Source organism: Podarcis cretensis (assembly GCF_951804945.1).
Source record: "Podarcis cretensis genome assembly, chromosome: 12".
NCBI lineage: Eukaryota > Metazoa > Chordata > Lepidosauria > Squamata > Lacertidae > Podarcis > Podarcis cretensis.
This window is the reverse complement of record NC_137181.1, coordinates 16,554,778-16,571,239: the sequence shown is the minus strand read 5'-3', so window position 1 is coordinate 16,571,239 and position 16,462 is coordinate 16,554,778. Positions and strand designations below refer to the sequence as shown.

General features: G+C 40.8%; 1 protein-coding gene across 4 annotated transcripts in view; it reads right to left on the bottom strand.

The window, feature by feature from the left end:
* Positions 1-16,462, bottom strand: part of PFKP (phosphofructokinase, platelet) — a 61,547-nt gene that overhangs the window by 7,645 nt on the left and 37,440 nt on the right. For 2 of the 4 annotated variants that reach the window (XM_079996463.1, XM_079996465.1), the window contains exons 14-17: positions 11,369-11,515; positions 8,358-8,428; positions 7,602-7,689; positions 6,544-6,696 (exon numbers count right to left, since the gene is read on the bottom strand). In XM_079996463.1, coding sequence (XP_079852589.1) covers positions 6,544-6,696; positions 7,602-7,689; positions 8,358-8,428; positions 11,369-11,515 — 459 coding nt within the window. Of the gene's footprint in view, positions 1-1,741; positions 1,895-6,543; positions 6,697-7,601; positions 7,690-8,357; positions 8,429-11,368; positions 11,516-16,462 lie in introns of all 4 variants that reach the window. The other 2 variants (XM_079996466.1, XM_079996464.1) reach the window with 2 other exon arrangements.

Sequence of the window (16,462 nt, the reverse complement as noted above, 5' to 3'; positions counted from 1 at the left end):
CCCTACTTCTTAAGTTTCAAGAACAAAACATTTCCCTCCAAGTAAATAAAAGAGACTGAGCTACACCAGCTTCAGGGCTGGCTTGAAAGAGTTGGAGGAGTGGCAAAGTGTTGGGTCCTTCAGATCCAACCGCCCTGAGACTTCCGGGCATGGGGCAGTACAGTGATACCTTGGTTTACAACCATAATCCATTCCGGAGGTCTGGTTGTAAACCAAAACAGGTTGTAACCCAAGGCACGCTTTTGCCAATGGGGCCTCCCCCCAAAAATGGGTTGCAATCCCAAAAAAATTAAAAAAGGGGGGGATACACACTTCAGGGTTTGATGTGGTTGCAATCCAAAATGGTTGCAAACCAAGGTACCACTGTATATAAATTCAATAAATCATCATCGTCATCATCATCCAGCCTTCATCTGGTCAACCTCAGCACACATATCCTTCTCACCCCTATCACCATCTGGAGCTGTGACATTGGAAAATTTCGCACTGCAGACAAAGGGAATCCAACGTCAGAACTGCCCTCTATGAAGTCAGAGTTTTCTCTTCCACCTGGAGAAGATCTCATGGTTTTGATTGTCCCTAGAATGCAACCCCCCCCCCCCAACCTGGCACCACAGGGCCCATTTATTTAGAACATCAAAAGCACCTGTCTTTGTGCCAGCTCATCTTTACTCTTCCATAAGGAGAGAGTTTGATGCACAGCTAGCAGCCCTAGCCTCTAGGATCAGTGCTCTTCAACCTTGTAACTCACCCACATCTGGAAACCCAACTCTCATCATCTTTGGCCTGTGGATGATGGGAGTTGTGATCCACCAAAGGTTGAAGAACACTGCTTTCAGCTGTAGGAGACTGCCTTTCTAACATCTCTGTTTTGATCTTACAACACTCTTCTGAATTCCTGGAGGATAGCAACCACAAAGGAAGTATCTTTAATAATAACAACAACAGCAGCAGCAGTAGCTTTTTCCAGGGGTACTCAAGCAGAGGGCCTTCTCGGTAGTGGCGCTCCCATCAGATGTCAAAGAAATAAATAACTATCTGATGTTTAGAAGACATCTGAAGGCAACCCTGTTTAGGGTTTAATGACTGATGTTTTAATGTATTTTTACTTTTTTGTTGGAAGCCGCCCAGAGTGGCTGGAGAAACCCAGTCAGATGGGTTATTATTTAAAAATAATAAATTATTATTATTATTATTATTATTATTATTATTATTATTATTATTTATATGCAGTACCAGCACCTTTTTTCTCTCCAAATGTTACAAGTGTGGCACTTATTGTAACAACTTCATGGTGAGTACCAGCATCTTTCCCCCCTAAAAAAGCACTGATGACGATGTAAGAATAATAATAATAATAATAATAATAATAATAATAATAATTGTTGCAATTAAATGCTCGTGCCACCTTTCTGCTCCAAAACCGCATAGTTAAAGCAACTAAAATTTAGGGAGCTAAAATGATTGATGGTTGGGAGCATAACTTGGCATTTTGAGTTCTTCCTGTGCACAACCCTATGGCGCATCCTACTTGTTCCTGTCCACCAGCACCTGCATTTTATGGGCTGATCTTGTTGAAGAGATCTGGTGCATGGGATCCTGGCTAAATTTCAGGAGTTTTGATGCAGTGACCTTCAGAATTTGAAACCACAATTTTGATTCATCCCCATAAAACCAAAGGGAAACGCTTCTTCTCTTTCATCTTGCAGACATGGGTTTGTTTAAGTACTTTCCGTCTTACCTCCACAATGGCGTTCAGGGAAGTGTCAGCACCGATACTGAGGTCAGTGCCGGGCACATTGTTGCTAATAGTAGCAGGCACAATGCAGATAGGAATGCAAAACTCCTCAAAACGGGGCCGTGCTTCAAATAACTGCAGACAGCCATCGAAGGCCTGAAGTGGTGGTACAAGGAATGATAAGCAACACGCTTGGTGCCCTTGCTTTGCATAGTTACTGATTAGGCCTTATGCTAGTGGCTCTTTGTGCATGGCAATGCAAGGTCTGGCTTTCTGAGAGTGCAAAGGCTTCCCAAGCTGGTGATTTTAAGAAGGGCTTGGCTCGTGTAGACCCACCACAGGTTGCTGGATTTGCATTGGTGCAGAAGAAAGATCGGCAGAAGTTAGTAGAAAGGTGAAAGAAGCAGAACGTGGAAAGCACAGAGAGACTGAAGTCGTTTAGTAGTAAAGGAAATTAGCAACGGTTTTGTTTTCTGAAAGGTTGAGGAAAATAACCATTGAGGTTATTTATACCCTGCTTGTCAAACTCAGCTTTCAAAATGGATTAGGAGCACAGAAGAAGCTAGGCACAGCTTAGTAGCCGGCCATCATTTGTGGACACTACTAATCTTCCTCTCCAGTTTTCTGTACATGCCAGAGAGGCTAGGGACAGTTATATCATGACACTGGGCTGTGGAGCAGGCCAAGGCTTGCCAAAGCTAAGCACGACATGAGACAACTCTTCTTCTATCTTCAAAGTCAAGGGGACAGGGTGTTTCTCATGTAATGCTGAACACAGGCCACGTGAGAGGGCCAAAGCAAAAGGTAAGCAGATTGGTGAAGGCCTGTCAAGAGCAGCACTATCGCAAGATGCTTTTATCCCTGACAAGATGCATTTAAATTTTTACTTCTGAATGATGCAACCACTAACTTAACAGAACTGAACTTTTTATATAGCAGTGTTCTATCAAGCGATGAAAATCTTCAGATTTCGGCCGTGTAGTTCTATTTTATTCATTCATTCCTCTCAAAGAAGTTTCTACCGGAAGTATAGGAACTAAATCTCCCACTGCAGCTGGTGCAGAACTAGGTAGCTGGCTCTGACATGCCATTCACACCATATAACATCTGCTGAGGGAACTGAACTGGCTGCAAATATGCAAGTCAAGGATTTCCTTTTAGCACTAAAAGCCCTAAACAACTTGGGACAAAGTGACCTAAAGGATTGCCTTCCCCAAATATCAGTGCCTGTCAACTACTCCTGCATTCTACTGTATTCACTAGAAAGCAGGCTTTTAGTGTTGCAGTTCCAGCCCTCTGGAATGAGTTACTAACTGGAATCAGACATGCCCTGAGTATTTTGATATTTGGGCAGCTAATAAAGATATTTGTGTTTAAGAAGGATTTCCATGAAGTCTGACTCAGTCCTTTTATTTTACTAACTGTGTGATTTTAGAAATGCTTTCGTTGTCTTCGGTTTACAGAGTGTGTAGCCTTTTGCATTTTATCTTATTTTATCCTGTTTTTATCCTTGTTAACTTTTGGTTGTGAAGCGATTTATAAATCTGCAAATTAAAAAACTTATTCACATTTATAGTCAATGAGCCTGATGGTTGAAAAGGGAATTGAGCCCAGCCTCATTAGTCGAGGTCCAACACTAACACATATCACTATACTGCTACCCAGTTTGATGCAGAGCCAGTAAGAAGCATGCATGGGTACAAGTGTTCAACCAGTTGTGAATCTGCTTAACAGTAGTTTTGTTCAGCCAACAAAATGAAATCAAGATATACTATGTCCATGGCATTCCCATGATCTACCAAAGTAGTCATTCTATCAGTAAAGGAGAGACGGTTGTCTGGCAGGACTCATTCTTGATAAACCTGTGAAAGCTCCTAGTAATCAGTGCATTCATTTTTAGATGCTCACAGATGGACTGCTTAATAATATGTTCTAGACTAGAGTTTTGCCAGGTATCAACATCAAGCCAACTGGTCTGTGGTTTTCTAGATCCACCTTTCCCACCTTTTTGAAAATAGGTACGTTTGTCTCTGTCCAGGCTCTCAAACATTCTCCAAAAATTCTCAAAGATTACAGAGAGCAGTTCTGAAATAAACTCTGGAAGCCCCTTCAGCACTTTCAGGTGTACTTCATCTGACCCTGAAAACGTCAACTTATTTAAAGTTGTTATGTGTTCTCTTCTCCAGCTATTTCCTTACCTATCCTGGACTGCAAATCCATCCATATATCATTTGTCTAACTTTTCCTGAAATGGGAGTTGAGTAGTTCTACCTTCTCTTCACCCTCTGTTAACACTTCAACACCCTTCCTAAACAGGCAATTTGCTTGTTTCTTGACCTTATTGCTCTGAACACAGAATCCATTTTTGTTGTGTTCAGAAACCCCTGGAAGCCTTTGTTCATTCTGAGATTTAGCCTTCCTGACACAGTCCTTATGGGTTCAAGACACTCTACTGTATTTGTCCTTAGTTAAATGCTTTTCCTTCCACCTCCATACCCCTGCGCGGCCACAATGAGCTATTTAGATGTCTCCCATTTTCTCTCCTCCTTAGAAATGCTTGCAACTATGACTTCAGTATTTCACTTTCTAGAATCTCTCATCCCTCTTGAACATTTTTCTCCTTCAAAATTTCAGGCCATGGGATTGTACTCAATTTTAATCTGAGCTCTTCCTAATGTTCAGGGTACACCTACAAATACACATAATTTTCACATTGCTTACTGTTACAAATTCCAACATGACACGGTAACTTTCTTCCCAAGGTTACGAGCCATTTCACTTGGGCAGTAAGACTTGCTCAACTGGCGATCAGTTGTGGCCTGGAATGGCCTTCAACAGAGCAGCCACCACAGTGGAGGAGGCAGATGAGCAGAAAGAGGTGGCTGTAAACTAGAGTTGTCTTTTTATAAAGCACAAAACCAATCACTCCTGAGCCCAAGATGACTGCAGGGAATGAGAAAAGGAATCAGAGAGGGAAGCAGAAAGGAAACAAGATGAAGGACAGAGAAACTGAGGGGAAACGAATGGTGAGAGAAGAAAAATGGACAAAAGGACAGACAGGTTAAGATCTCACAAAATCAAATGTAACAGCTAGGACCAGGAGAGAACAATCTCAGATGAAGACAGGAAATGGACAGGTGAGAACAGGTAACGGCATTGCAATTCTCAACTATGTTGCACTTTCTGTCTTTGGACGACAGGCGGCAGCCTGATGGGCAGATGCCCAAGGCCAAAATAAAAGCTTGAAAGCTAAACCTCCATCTGGAAGCAATATATATGCCAGTGTTTTTAGAACTTCCTTTCTTCGTCAACATCTTCCAGGTTGCAGGGGATTCTGAGGTATCTTTAGGGCACATGGTCAGTTCCTGTGTGGAGCAAGCTGTACCTGTTGGAAACGGAGTATGCATTCCATAATCCTCAGTGGCTGAACACGGTAACAGAAGATCACAGTGGTGAGAAACCTCTCTTCCTTACCACCATTTGAGAACTACTGACCAAAGAAAACAAATGCTAAACCAGCCACAATGCTTCCCTTGTATAGAAGCCATAGCGATTCTAAGATGGTTTAGCTTCTACGGAAAGAAATGTAGAAACTACCATCTACCTACAATCTAGTCCAACTTGGTGACATCTGCATTTTGAGTATAATGCAAAAGAAGGAGAAACCATTTCTTTCAGAAAAGCGATCTACAGGTCCCAAGAAAATCCATGAAGCAGAGAGGATAACAAGAAACATGCAGGAGACCATTACTCACCTTAGTTTGCCTATAAAACTAGAGGTGGAGAATGTTATGTACCAGAACTGGAAATACGTTAAGTATCTTGTGAGGAAGAAAACTTTAATTGCCAAGAATGACATCAGCAGGAAAAAGCAGAACTGCTTTGAGCTCTCGGTGTCTCTTTTTATTTGCATCTAATAAAGCAGGCTTGCACCTATGAAACCTGTTACAATCAAACATGTAAATTTTACAGGGTTTTTTAAAGATTTATATAGCTCATTGCATGTTGCTGAGGGATGCTCTGCCTTTCAACACATGTAAAAGCAGATTATGACAAATCATAAAATGTTTTGGAGACACCAGAAAGAGCATTTTGCCAAACAGAATGGAGAAAAGAGGCTGCTTGAGGAAAATTTACACCAAGTGCCCTTGGAGATGGAGAAGCAGGTGTGTATTTATTTTCCAGTGATGCGACAGCAGTCTGCTTTGCAATAGAAATAGAAAATTCTATTTCAAAAGGTATATCTTCCATCAGAAATCCTGAGCATGCTAGACATGAATTCAAGTCATACAGATGTGCACAAGCACATTGGAGGTGTGATGGAAATAAACAGGCTTCTTTCTATCCTCAGAGAGTAAATAGCCAAAGAGTGATTATTAACTAAAACCATTCACCGAAATTCATAATTACAATCTTTTAGATGCCAAATTAACTCTGAGCTTTTAATGGTTATCTGTCTTCGCTGCTATTTTCTGACTAGATCCATTATTATATGTTTTTACATTTTTTTAAGTATTTGTAAAAAACCTTGAAGATCAAATTTTTGGAAAGGTGCGATATAATTTTTGTATGAATGAATAAAGTAAAAACATTAAAACTTTCTGAAATCGATGGGCTAATAAAAAAAAAATTCCTTCTCTCTGTGTGTGTGTGTGCGCGTGCACGCACATGTATTTACACCTAGTTTCTGCCACAATCATGTTTTGGGGGCGTTCTGGTTCACAAAAGTCTCCAGCTCCAGCCGTGGTCAGCAGCACCTGGGATAGCTATGTTAGTGAGCATGCACCAAGAGAAGAGAAACTTACATCAGTGATAGTGTTCAGAGCAGTGTCTGCACCAATGCTGAAATCAGAACCCGGTACATTGTTGGATACGGTTGCAGGAACCATAACCATGGGAATACAGAACTCGTCAAATTTCTCCCGGGCAGCAGACAGTTCCAAAAGTCCCAAGTAGGCCTGATGGGCACATGTGGTAACGAATGCAGAATTAGAGGGGACAACAGGAGGACAAGGCTTGCAACATGGATGGGGTTTGAGCAGAGGGGTTTGATTACTGTATCACAAACACACAAATGCTGGAAATAGTGTTTTTTTTTTTTTTTTCCAGAGAGTCAAAAGTGATTTGAAAGAGGGAATCACTGCTCATGACACATTTGGTAAACAGGCTTTCGCAATGCTTCAAAATTCTGTTTCACTACAGATGTTAGTAGAACAGAAACAAATGTGTACTAGATGGGAAGTGAAGCCTCTCTCTCAACACACTTGAAAACGACTATCTATTGCCAGCCACAGAGACACACTAGGAAAGGCCAAAACAGAATATATAAGACAACAGACAAGCATAATACTGTAAATACATCTAAGCATTCCTCCAAGTTTTGTATAACACAGAGAATTAAAATCTTACAAATTCAAGGTCCCCACCCCCAATTCTACATGGATGACATCAGTATTTCAATGATGTTGATTAAATAACAGGATTACAAAAGCCATGTTTAGGAAAGTTGGACTCCTGAACAGGAGTTTGGCTTTCAGAATTGGCACCATGCTGTGGGAAGATTAATTAAATGCAATTCATTTAAAAAATACCCACTGCATAATTCTAAGCATAATAAGAAACATGAAAATAGAAACCCTGCATAGAGTTCCAACTCCTACTACATAAATGTAATGTAACTTAGTTAATATCTAGACATTTAACATATTGGAACCTTGTGAACTGATTGGTTAGGTTTAAATTAAATAATCTTGCTAGTCTTACTGGAATCTAAATTCTAGCATTGATCCTTGACTACAATATTTCAGTTGTTACATGCTCATTTAACAAGAATTTACAAGGGAAACAAAACAAAGTGACATACCTCAAATCCACCAATTACCAGGAGGGCATTTATGTTATGAGTTCTCATTTGTTCTGCAATCTTCTCCAAATACTTTCCAGGGAGTGCACTAAAATATATACACATCTCTGTTAAAAAGGCTTTTCGCAGGGCACTTAAGGCTATATGATTAAAAGAGACTATAATTTTTTACACTAAGTGTTTTTCCACATCTTACTTTTGAAGGTTACACCCAATCTCTAAACTATTACATTATAGCACTTTGTGAAAAGCCTTTGCTTCCTGTGACGACTGATTGACATTGTCCAACCTACACACATTTTATACCTCATAAAAATGTAACTGCAAATTAATTATGTTCCTTTAAAAAAATTCTATTTTCCCCTTTACAATATCTATAATACATGCAGAGGTAAAAACATTTAAATTTCAGGATCAAGTTATAGAAGCTCCTTCTATCACACCATTAAGCAAGTCTTCTCTCCCTTTTTATAATAAGCATTAATTAAAACTATGAGGCAGAATCCAATGTTGCATAAGCAGATCTGCTCAAGAACTGGGACTTCACAGTCCTCTTCTCTCGCTCTGCAGCCCCTATGATCTTCCAAAGTCTGCACTAGCAATGTTCACAATAATTTCCCCTTTATTGACTGCTGCATCAAGTCTGTATATAAATCTTCACACTAAATTACACACACACACACACACACACACACACACACACACACACGTGAAAGTCAATTTTCTCGAAGATATCAGTATGAAAGATCACATTACCGTTTTGTGCCAAGAATTGACCCGCCTTGGCCAGTCCAACCTCCAACATCTCCCCAGCTGATTTCTTTGATCTATAATTCCAAACAAAAAATACATAGTTTTTGAATTACTAAGCCCTAGTTTAGATACACATTTAGGTCATTTCTGCAATGGATACAAAAGTTAACTTCGTTCAGCACTACACTGTACAGCGGGTCCAAACCAATGTTTCTTGCAGTTCAGTTTTCAACTTCCACTTTTCCAGAGAGGATAATAGACCAGGGTACCATCTAATGAAATAGGGAGGCCTACACACCTTCTGTCCAATTATATATTGCACAAACAATTGCACAAAAACATTGCTTTTCTTTAATATGAGAAGAGAAACAAAAACAGTGGCAGGTCACAGAATGTGGCACGGGGCACTGGCACTCCTTCAGATGTTTTTCGTGTGCAGATGGCCTCTCAATATTCTCCACTCTGTGAGCAGAGAAACTGGAGAAATCAACACATTTTTCCAGGGGGAAGATAAAGATGGTGACAGCTTCTCCGAGATGTGGCTCGGTATTAGCAATGGCAGCAGCACAGTTTCTTTCTCTCCACTCCCACAATGGTGTGTGTGTGTGTGTGTGTTTTGCTGTTGTTGCAAGTGCTAACTGTGCTGGTAGTCTGGCCACCATTTTGTGTCCTCCACAAAGCCCCAGATCTAGTGACGTTCAAGGACATGGAGGGACAGAGAATGGTGGCTCCAACAAAAATATGGCACAGAACATTTGGAGTGGCTTTCTTTTTTTTGTGGGGTAAAGGGGGTTCAGAAAAAGAAAAATCTCAGAAAAATGTCTTCTGATAAATTTTGGCTCAGCTCTAACTTTATCTAATGGGTTAAACAAAATGGAAGTCCAAATGGATTCTTACAAGAGACCTCCAGGTACAGGGTGGTATATAAATTCAGATAAATTTATATTTTTAGTACTTTTGAGCAATGGTCTCTCCTTATGGTGGAAAGCAACTTGTCAGTGGTTTGGGAATGAAATTTTGCAGGTGGTATTAATTTATGTTTTATTCAGAGAAGACACACTGAAATGAAAGGTCCATTAATTTCAATAAATCTACTCTGAGTAAAACTTAAGTTGACTACCACTCTGCAGTCCTAAGAAGTGTCACAATGTGATGCAGTTGAGAGATGCTCTGAAATGTTCAAGCTAATTTCTACCTGTTTAATGAAGAGGCAATCTGGATTTATTTTGAACAATTTATAATAATAACATATATAATATATTATAGACTCATAAACATGCTGCATCAGGAGTCCCAGCACTGGGCACACTATAAATGTAGCATTCAACAAACACCACCACAACTGAGAAAGACTCTCATCCCTGCAAGAGAGGGGAGTGGTTGTGGGCGGGAGCCCGAGCTCCGCCCCTAGCAGGCGGCGTTAGCCCCCTGCCTTCACCTCACCTGGCTGGCGCCCATGCCCCTCAGCAGGCATCCAACCAGGTGCCTGGGGGGGGGGCGTGTTCAGTAGCCTTTTGCTGCGGCGGCAGCCTTCGCCCGTCCTCATTCTTCGTCCTCTCGCCACGAGTCACCCACCCTCCACTCCCTTTCAGATAGGGCTTAGGTCACTGGCCTTGCTATGGACCTTAGGTTGGTCGCCCTGGTTGCCCAGGGGGCCTGGTAGGAGTTTTTCCATTTGGCACTAGGCCTTTTTGGTTTTTTCGCCTACCTCGTAGCAATCGTCACAACTTTTTGTGGTATTGGTGGGTAGGTTAGGCATTGGAATAATGTGTTGTGCTGTGTCGAAGAGCTAGGTGTGGCCATCGCCTATGCCTTCAATTTTTAGGGGTATTCCATTAAAGGAATCTGGCGGTCGTGTATTCTGTCCGATGCCTGCTTGGCGGGAGGCCATGGCACGACCCTCGGTGACATTAGGGGTGAGCCTATAGTTGGATCGGCATCAACAGGCTCCACCTACTGGTGAATAAACCCACTTGTTCAAATCCAATGCCTAAGCCAATACCTTTTCACTGCTGTAATCAATAAAGTTGTGGCCTTTCTTTGCCCATTAACCTTATATCACGTGTCCGTGTGAATTCTTTCCACATTGCGGGGGTCGGGTCCTCGAACCACAAACAAGAATCAAACACAACAGATTTTGTGATATAATTTCAGAAATAGTTATCTAGCGTGTATTCTTATCTCCATAGATTTCATACTCCCACAGCTATTCCGGGATAGGCAAACTGCCAAATATGGCCTCTTGCCAAGGTCACTTCAAAGCTACTCTTGAGACCAAATATATTGAATCTGATATGGAATATTTCTCAGGAAGTATCAAAGAAGCAAACGCTTCATGTAAACATAGTTAATCATTTCTTCTTCAAGAAGATTTTAAGGGTATTTTTTTAGACATACGGGGGTAGAATTAGCTGCAATCCAAGCAAAAATAGATCAAACCGTTATGCTTTTACTATATTTGAAACTGGTCTTGCCTCTATGAGGAGAGCTCCTGTGGGAGATGCACAATATCCATCTGTCATAACAAGACTCCTGCTCCGTGTTGTTTGGTGGTGTTGGTCACTTGTGTTTAGTGTTCTAAAAATACCTCACAAACACCCCTCCCGCAACAAATTTCACTAAATTTATCTCTGCAGTCGACATATGTTCTCCCCAAGGAGGACCCTCTCTTCTCCATTCCCATTGCATTGTAGCTATCAGTGGAAAACCTAGCTCTGGTTTCTTTGAATTCCAATCTTTGTATGAAAGTGCATTTTGAAAGCTGGAAAATTAAGTTATGGGGGCCTGCCAGAGGGTAAGTTAAAACAAAATTAAGAATAAGAAAATAAGAAGAGCCTGCTGGATGAGGCCAGTGGCCTATCCAGTATCCTGTTTTCACAGGAGCCGCCTGTGGGAAACCTTCAGGCAAGACCCTGAGCACAATAACTCTTCTCCCTCCTGTGATTTCCAGCAACTGGAACACTTCCCATAGGATTGAGATTTCTTTAAAAATACAATCTTTGGGACATACGAACCAGCCCTCTAGAAAAGCCTTCAAATCCATCAGTGACAGCGAACATTTTGTGTCCTTCGGTTATACCGATCCTCACGGCAGACCGAACAGCAGCATTCATGCCAGCTGCTGGAGCACCAACATTTAAAACAGCTACATTGAAGTTAGTCTGCAGCGGAAGAGAGAGAAAATATAGTCAGGAACATAAACCCCATGGCAGGAAAAAGGAATCATCAAGCTTTAAATCTGAACATCCAGTTTACCTTTTATCCTGCTGCTAACCGTATATCCAGGGACAAATATATAAAAGTGCATCAAAAGAAAGCAAGACACACACCTTACCTTCTGAACCCCATCACATTATAGAAAACTTAATTTTAAAACATTAGAAAACACTAATCTTAGCTTGTGGGGTCAACCATTCATAGTACTCAGGGAGTGTTCAGCTATTTGCAATCAGCAGCAGGTCCAAATTAAAATGTGAGGCATTGAACTATCCAGTCCAGATTCTGGCATAACAATAACCCAGCATTGAGAAACAAGCACATGCATTGCATACAGAAACAAATTTATACAGAATAGGAATTGTAACCCAAATAACCATATGCATGCATACATGGCTTTTGTGCAATGTTGTTCCTTGTCCCACTGCAACCAAAGTATGTGATGCCACATGCCGTATTGTGTTGAGCTATGGCACAAGCGAATGATTCATTATTGCCAGCACCTAACAATGTTTTAAAGTATGTGAGAAACCTATCAGTTTGGCATTTGACAACCACTCTTTTCAGCGTTATAAAACTATTGCCATACTATCTGCCTTTAGCTTGCTCAAGTGTGGGATATAACATTATTCTAGCACCTTTTAAGCACCTTTGATGTGTACATAAGGTAGAACATGAATTTTATTTTTATTTAATAAATTTGTATACCATCTTCACCCGAAGATCGCAGGGCAGTTCACGACGTAAAAATACAAACTTCAAACTACACAATTGCCACAAGCAATTCTCTTGAGGAGAATACAGTCTGTCACAATCGGTTATATGCTGCACAAAATGTTGTATTACAAGATTTTGATTTTCAGATTGATGTTTAATTTCTTCATCTACTGCCCCTCAAGGAAGCACCGCTTGTATCTAGCAATTTTGTGCTCACATACAGAATATATAAATTTAACGTAGCTGTGCTTAGGAAGAGCTATAATATAATAATAACATCTATTTTTTCATTTAGATGCTGCTTTCTCATGTATCTAACACTTGGAAACAAATTTAATGAAGTAATTATTGGTTGTAGTTCTGTAAACTGAGTACTCAAAATGCTGATCGACAGAACACCACTATCCCGTCTTTTGCTTTCAGATAAATTGTCATGAACTATACTGCCCCGTCCTAACAAACTAAGAAGCAAATAAGAAAAAAAGGAAGGAGGAGGAGGAGATTACACATGTTCAAATTTTGAGTGACATGTATAAATCTTTTCTCAAGCAAGGGACACTCTTTTCTGGCTTCTTCCTCACATTAAAATTTCCCACATCCTGGATCTTGTCAAAGCTGCTTGACTCAATTAATATGGGCCCTTACATTATTAGATAGCCCGACGAGGGGCAGAGAAAGTGCAGCTAGAGCAGGCACTGGGGGGATCTCCACCTGCTTTCCTCTCTCTCCTGTACAGTGGTACCTTGGTTCTCAAACACCTTGGTACTCAAACAACTTGGAACCCAAGCAATGCAAACCCGGAAGTAAGTATTCCAGTTTGCAAGCTTTTTTCGGAAGCTGAACATGCTTGTTTTGAGTGCCACACTTCCGTTTTGAGGTCTGTCTATGTTTGCTATTAATTTTGCGGTTTTGTGGCTTTTTTGTTTTTGCAACTGTGTGGAACCCAGTTCAGCTACTGATTGATTGATTGATTGTGTGACTGCGGTACATTGTTTATTGCTTTCATTTTATGGATCAATGGCATGGGTAGGAAAACTAAGGCCCGGGGGCCGGATCCGGCCCAATCGACTTCTAAATCCGGCCCCCGGACGTTCCGGGAATCAGCATGTTTTTACATGAGTAGAATGTGTCCTTTTATTAAAAATGCATCTATGGGTTATTTGTGGGGCAAAGGAATTCATTCATATATTTTTTTCAAAATATAATGCGGCCCCCCACAAGGTCTGAGGGACAGTGGACCGGCTCCCTGCTGAAAATGTTTGCTGACTCCTGATCAATGGTCTAGTTAGATAGTAAAATTCATGTTAAATTGCTGTTTTAAGGGTTGTTTTTAAAAGTCTGGAACGGATTAATCCATTTTGCATTCCTTTCTATGGGAAATTGTACCTTGGTTTTGGAACGCTTTGGTTTTGGAACAGACTTCCAGAACAGATTAAGTTTGAGAACCAAGGTACCGCTGTAATCGTCTCCACAATACACTTTATTTATGTAGTTAGATCTCATAACTCAGATGTCAGAATCAAGGCTGACTGATATTTCAAGGATGCAATCCTGTGCCTGTTTATCTGGGACTTAGCCATATTGTACTCTGTGGGATTTACATCCAATAGATATGTATAGGAGTGCACTGCTCATCACTCTGGCTTGCAAGACTTGCCTGTCAATACATGGCAAGCCACTTATGTGGAACAACTCAGCATGTGCTTGGGGCATCTCCCCCACCCCCCACCCCCCAAAAAAAACTGCTAGCAGAAATGTCTGAGAAGGAAAGGTTTGCATTGATGTGGAGAAACATGGCTTGTCTAAAGCAGATCTATACAAATAGCTCACATGACGACAGCCACCACACCAAGTCGTTTAAAGGACCGTCTACATAGTATCATTAAACATAGACAAGGGGTGATGAATCATGAGCTGGCTGAATAAAATAATTCTGAATTCTATTTGTGGTTCTGAGTTAATGAAGTTTAGTTGCATTGGGGGGCAAAACTGGCCTGCAATTAATGTTCCCCAAGCCCTTTTGCAGGCAATATAATATACCTCCCGTCTCCAATAGCAACTATGACCTAGTTCTCATAAACAGAAGATGAAGTGCCAAACCCAGTGCTTTTTTCTGGGGGGATGCAGAGGTACCCCTAAACATTTTGTGAATCTTTGTACTTTTGTTCATTTATTGTATTTATTTTTCCTGATTTGAACTATAAAATGGTGATGTTTCTTGAGTCAAAATGAGAGTACCCCTAAACCAATGTCTGGACTGTGAGAATTCAGCCTACAGGGCAATGTTCACATGACAGAATGTCACTTCACATTTCATTAAAGTCTCCTGCACATGGAAAGTTCTGTGCAAGAGCTTTTAAGGTGCACATTGTCACATGAGCCTCCAACCTGAAATGACAAAGGCAGAAAGAGGTTTGCCTCCTTATCAACTGTCTGTGAGAAGCAGGCCAATGTGTGATGGAAATAAACCATGACCGCCCAGTTGTCTCCATGATCTTTTCCTTTCGTTATCTACTGCCCATTTGCTATCTTGTTTCATAGCAGCACTAGAATGTGAGCATGTCTTTAAGGAGGCTAGTCTACTCTTATCTAGACAATTGACTAAATGGGCAATTACCAGCTCCCTTGAGAGAAAATTTGGGCTCTTGGAAAGCACAGGCCTATATTTCACCCCTCTGACTGAGGCCTTATTCCCACCTCTGCACAGCATTTCAGCAAAGAATATGTTTCTGAAGAATCTTTCTCCTGTACTTTCTAAGAAAGAAGCTTATGTTGGGAGTGCCTCCCTGGAAATCTGGTTCCCTTATAACCCCTCCTTCCCTATGGCTCTCACGGTCTCTGGTAATTAATTCATGCTTGCCAATGTTACAAGAATGGCTGGAATTCTCCTAAGCCTGCAAGCTTCTGTGGCATAAATGAAAAATGAGAGCCTCTTCAAGGCCATTTTAATGTATGATCTGCCTCTTATGAGTCTCAGAAAGCAGCAAATAAAGCACAACCTGCTCATGCTTGTTCTACCTTCTTAATCACAAAAATGGCAGCCCTACTGGAGAGTCTGGTAGTATGCCAGGCCTCACGTGGAGCCATTTATGTCACTTTGTGTATGGAACAACAAGGGGTATTTTCAGGGGACCATGTCTGCCTATGCCAAGTCATATAAAAATAGCGGAACTGAAAATGAGGGGTATAAAAGTCATGTGGTATTTCAAGCGATTCTTGAAATACATGGCATTTTTCTACCTTTTCATCATGACAGTAAATGGGGACCTTTCACATTTTCTGGAGAATTCTTTCAACTTCACAATAAGCACATCTTATGCGCTTCTATTAAAGCTTCTGCAAAGGCACGCTTGGTGTAAATCAAAGTTGTGGCAAAACTGAAGAGCATACTGGTTGTCCAGCTTTAAGCAAAGAAGTGCACAGTCGAAAAACAAAAATAACTATATAGCAAATCCCATTGCCATGCAAAAATAAGAGAGCCTGCCAACCTAGCAAGCAAAAGACCTTGCTAAGGTTAGTCACTTTATTTTTTTTTTTTACATACGCTACATGAGATATCACCCTGTTAAAGAAAACAGAAAGATTTAAAAGTAAAACTGTAGCTGCAGATACTGCCCACTTATTGAGCCATTTTGCAAAACCAGTATGTACATTTCTCCCGACATACATTAGCACTAGGCAAAAAAACCTTGTTTTGAAATACTGTTCAGCTGACCAGCTGGTAGACCACTGTAACACAGCTTGCGGTATATAGATGCATTCAGTACCTCTCGTAAGGTACACCTTTGAATTTCACAACTAGACATGGAATTGGTATTTTCCCTTTCAGGGAAAATGGTATTTTGGTAGTTTAAACAAGGAAATAGACATGGCAATGTTTACAAAATTTAGACTGTTTACAAAATGCTATATTTACAAAATTTAGATCACTGCCCGCCAGGCTTCAACCCAATATACAAGTCCATAGTCCATGGATGTTTCCATGGAGACAGTTTTCAAAATTCTGAACAACCTGCTGTGTGTGTTTAGATGCTTTCTCAACAAAACACGTAGCATCTTCTACTATTACAGAGGATAGTCCTCTATTTGAAAGCAGTTGAAAAGCAAGAAAAGTATAAAGAACTGTAAGGAGGAATAAGAAGGGCCAGTCTACAGATTGGCATGTTTGCTGTAAG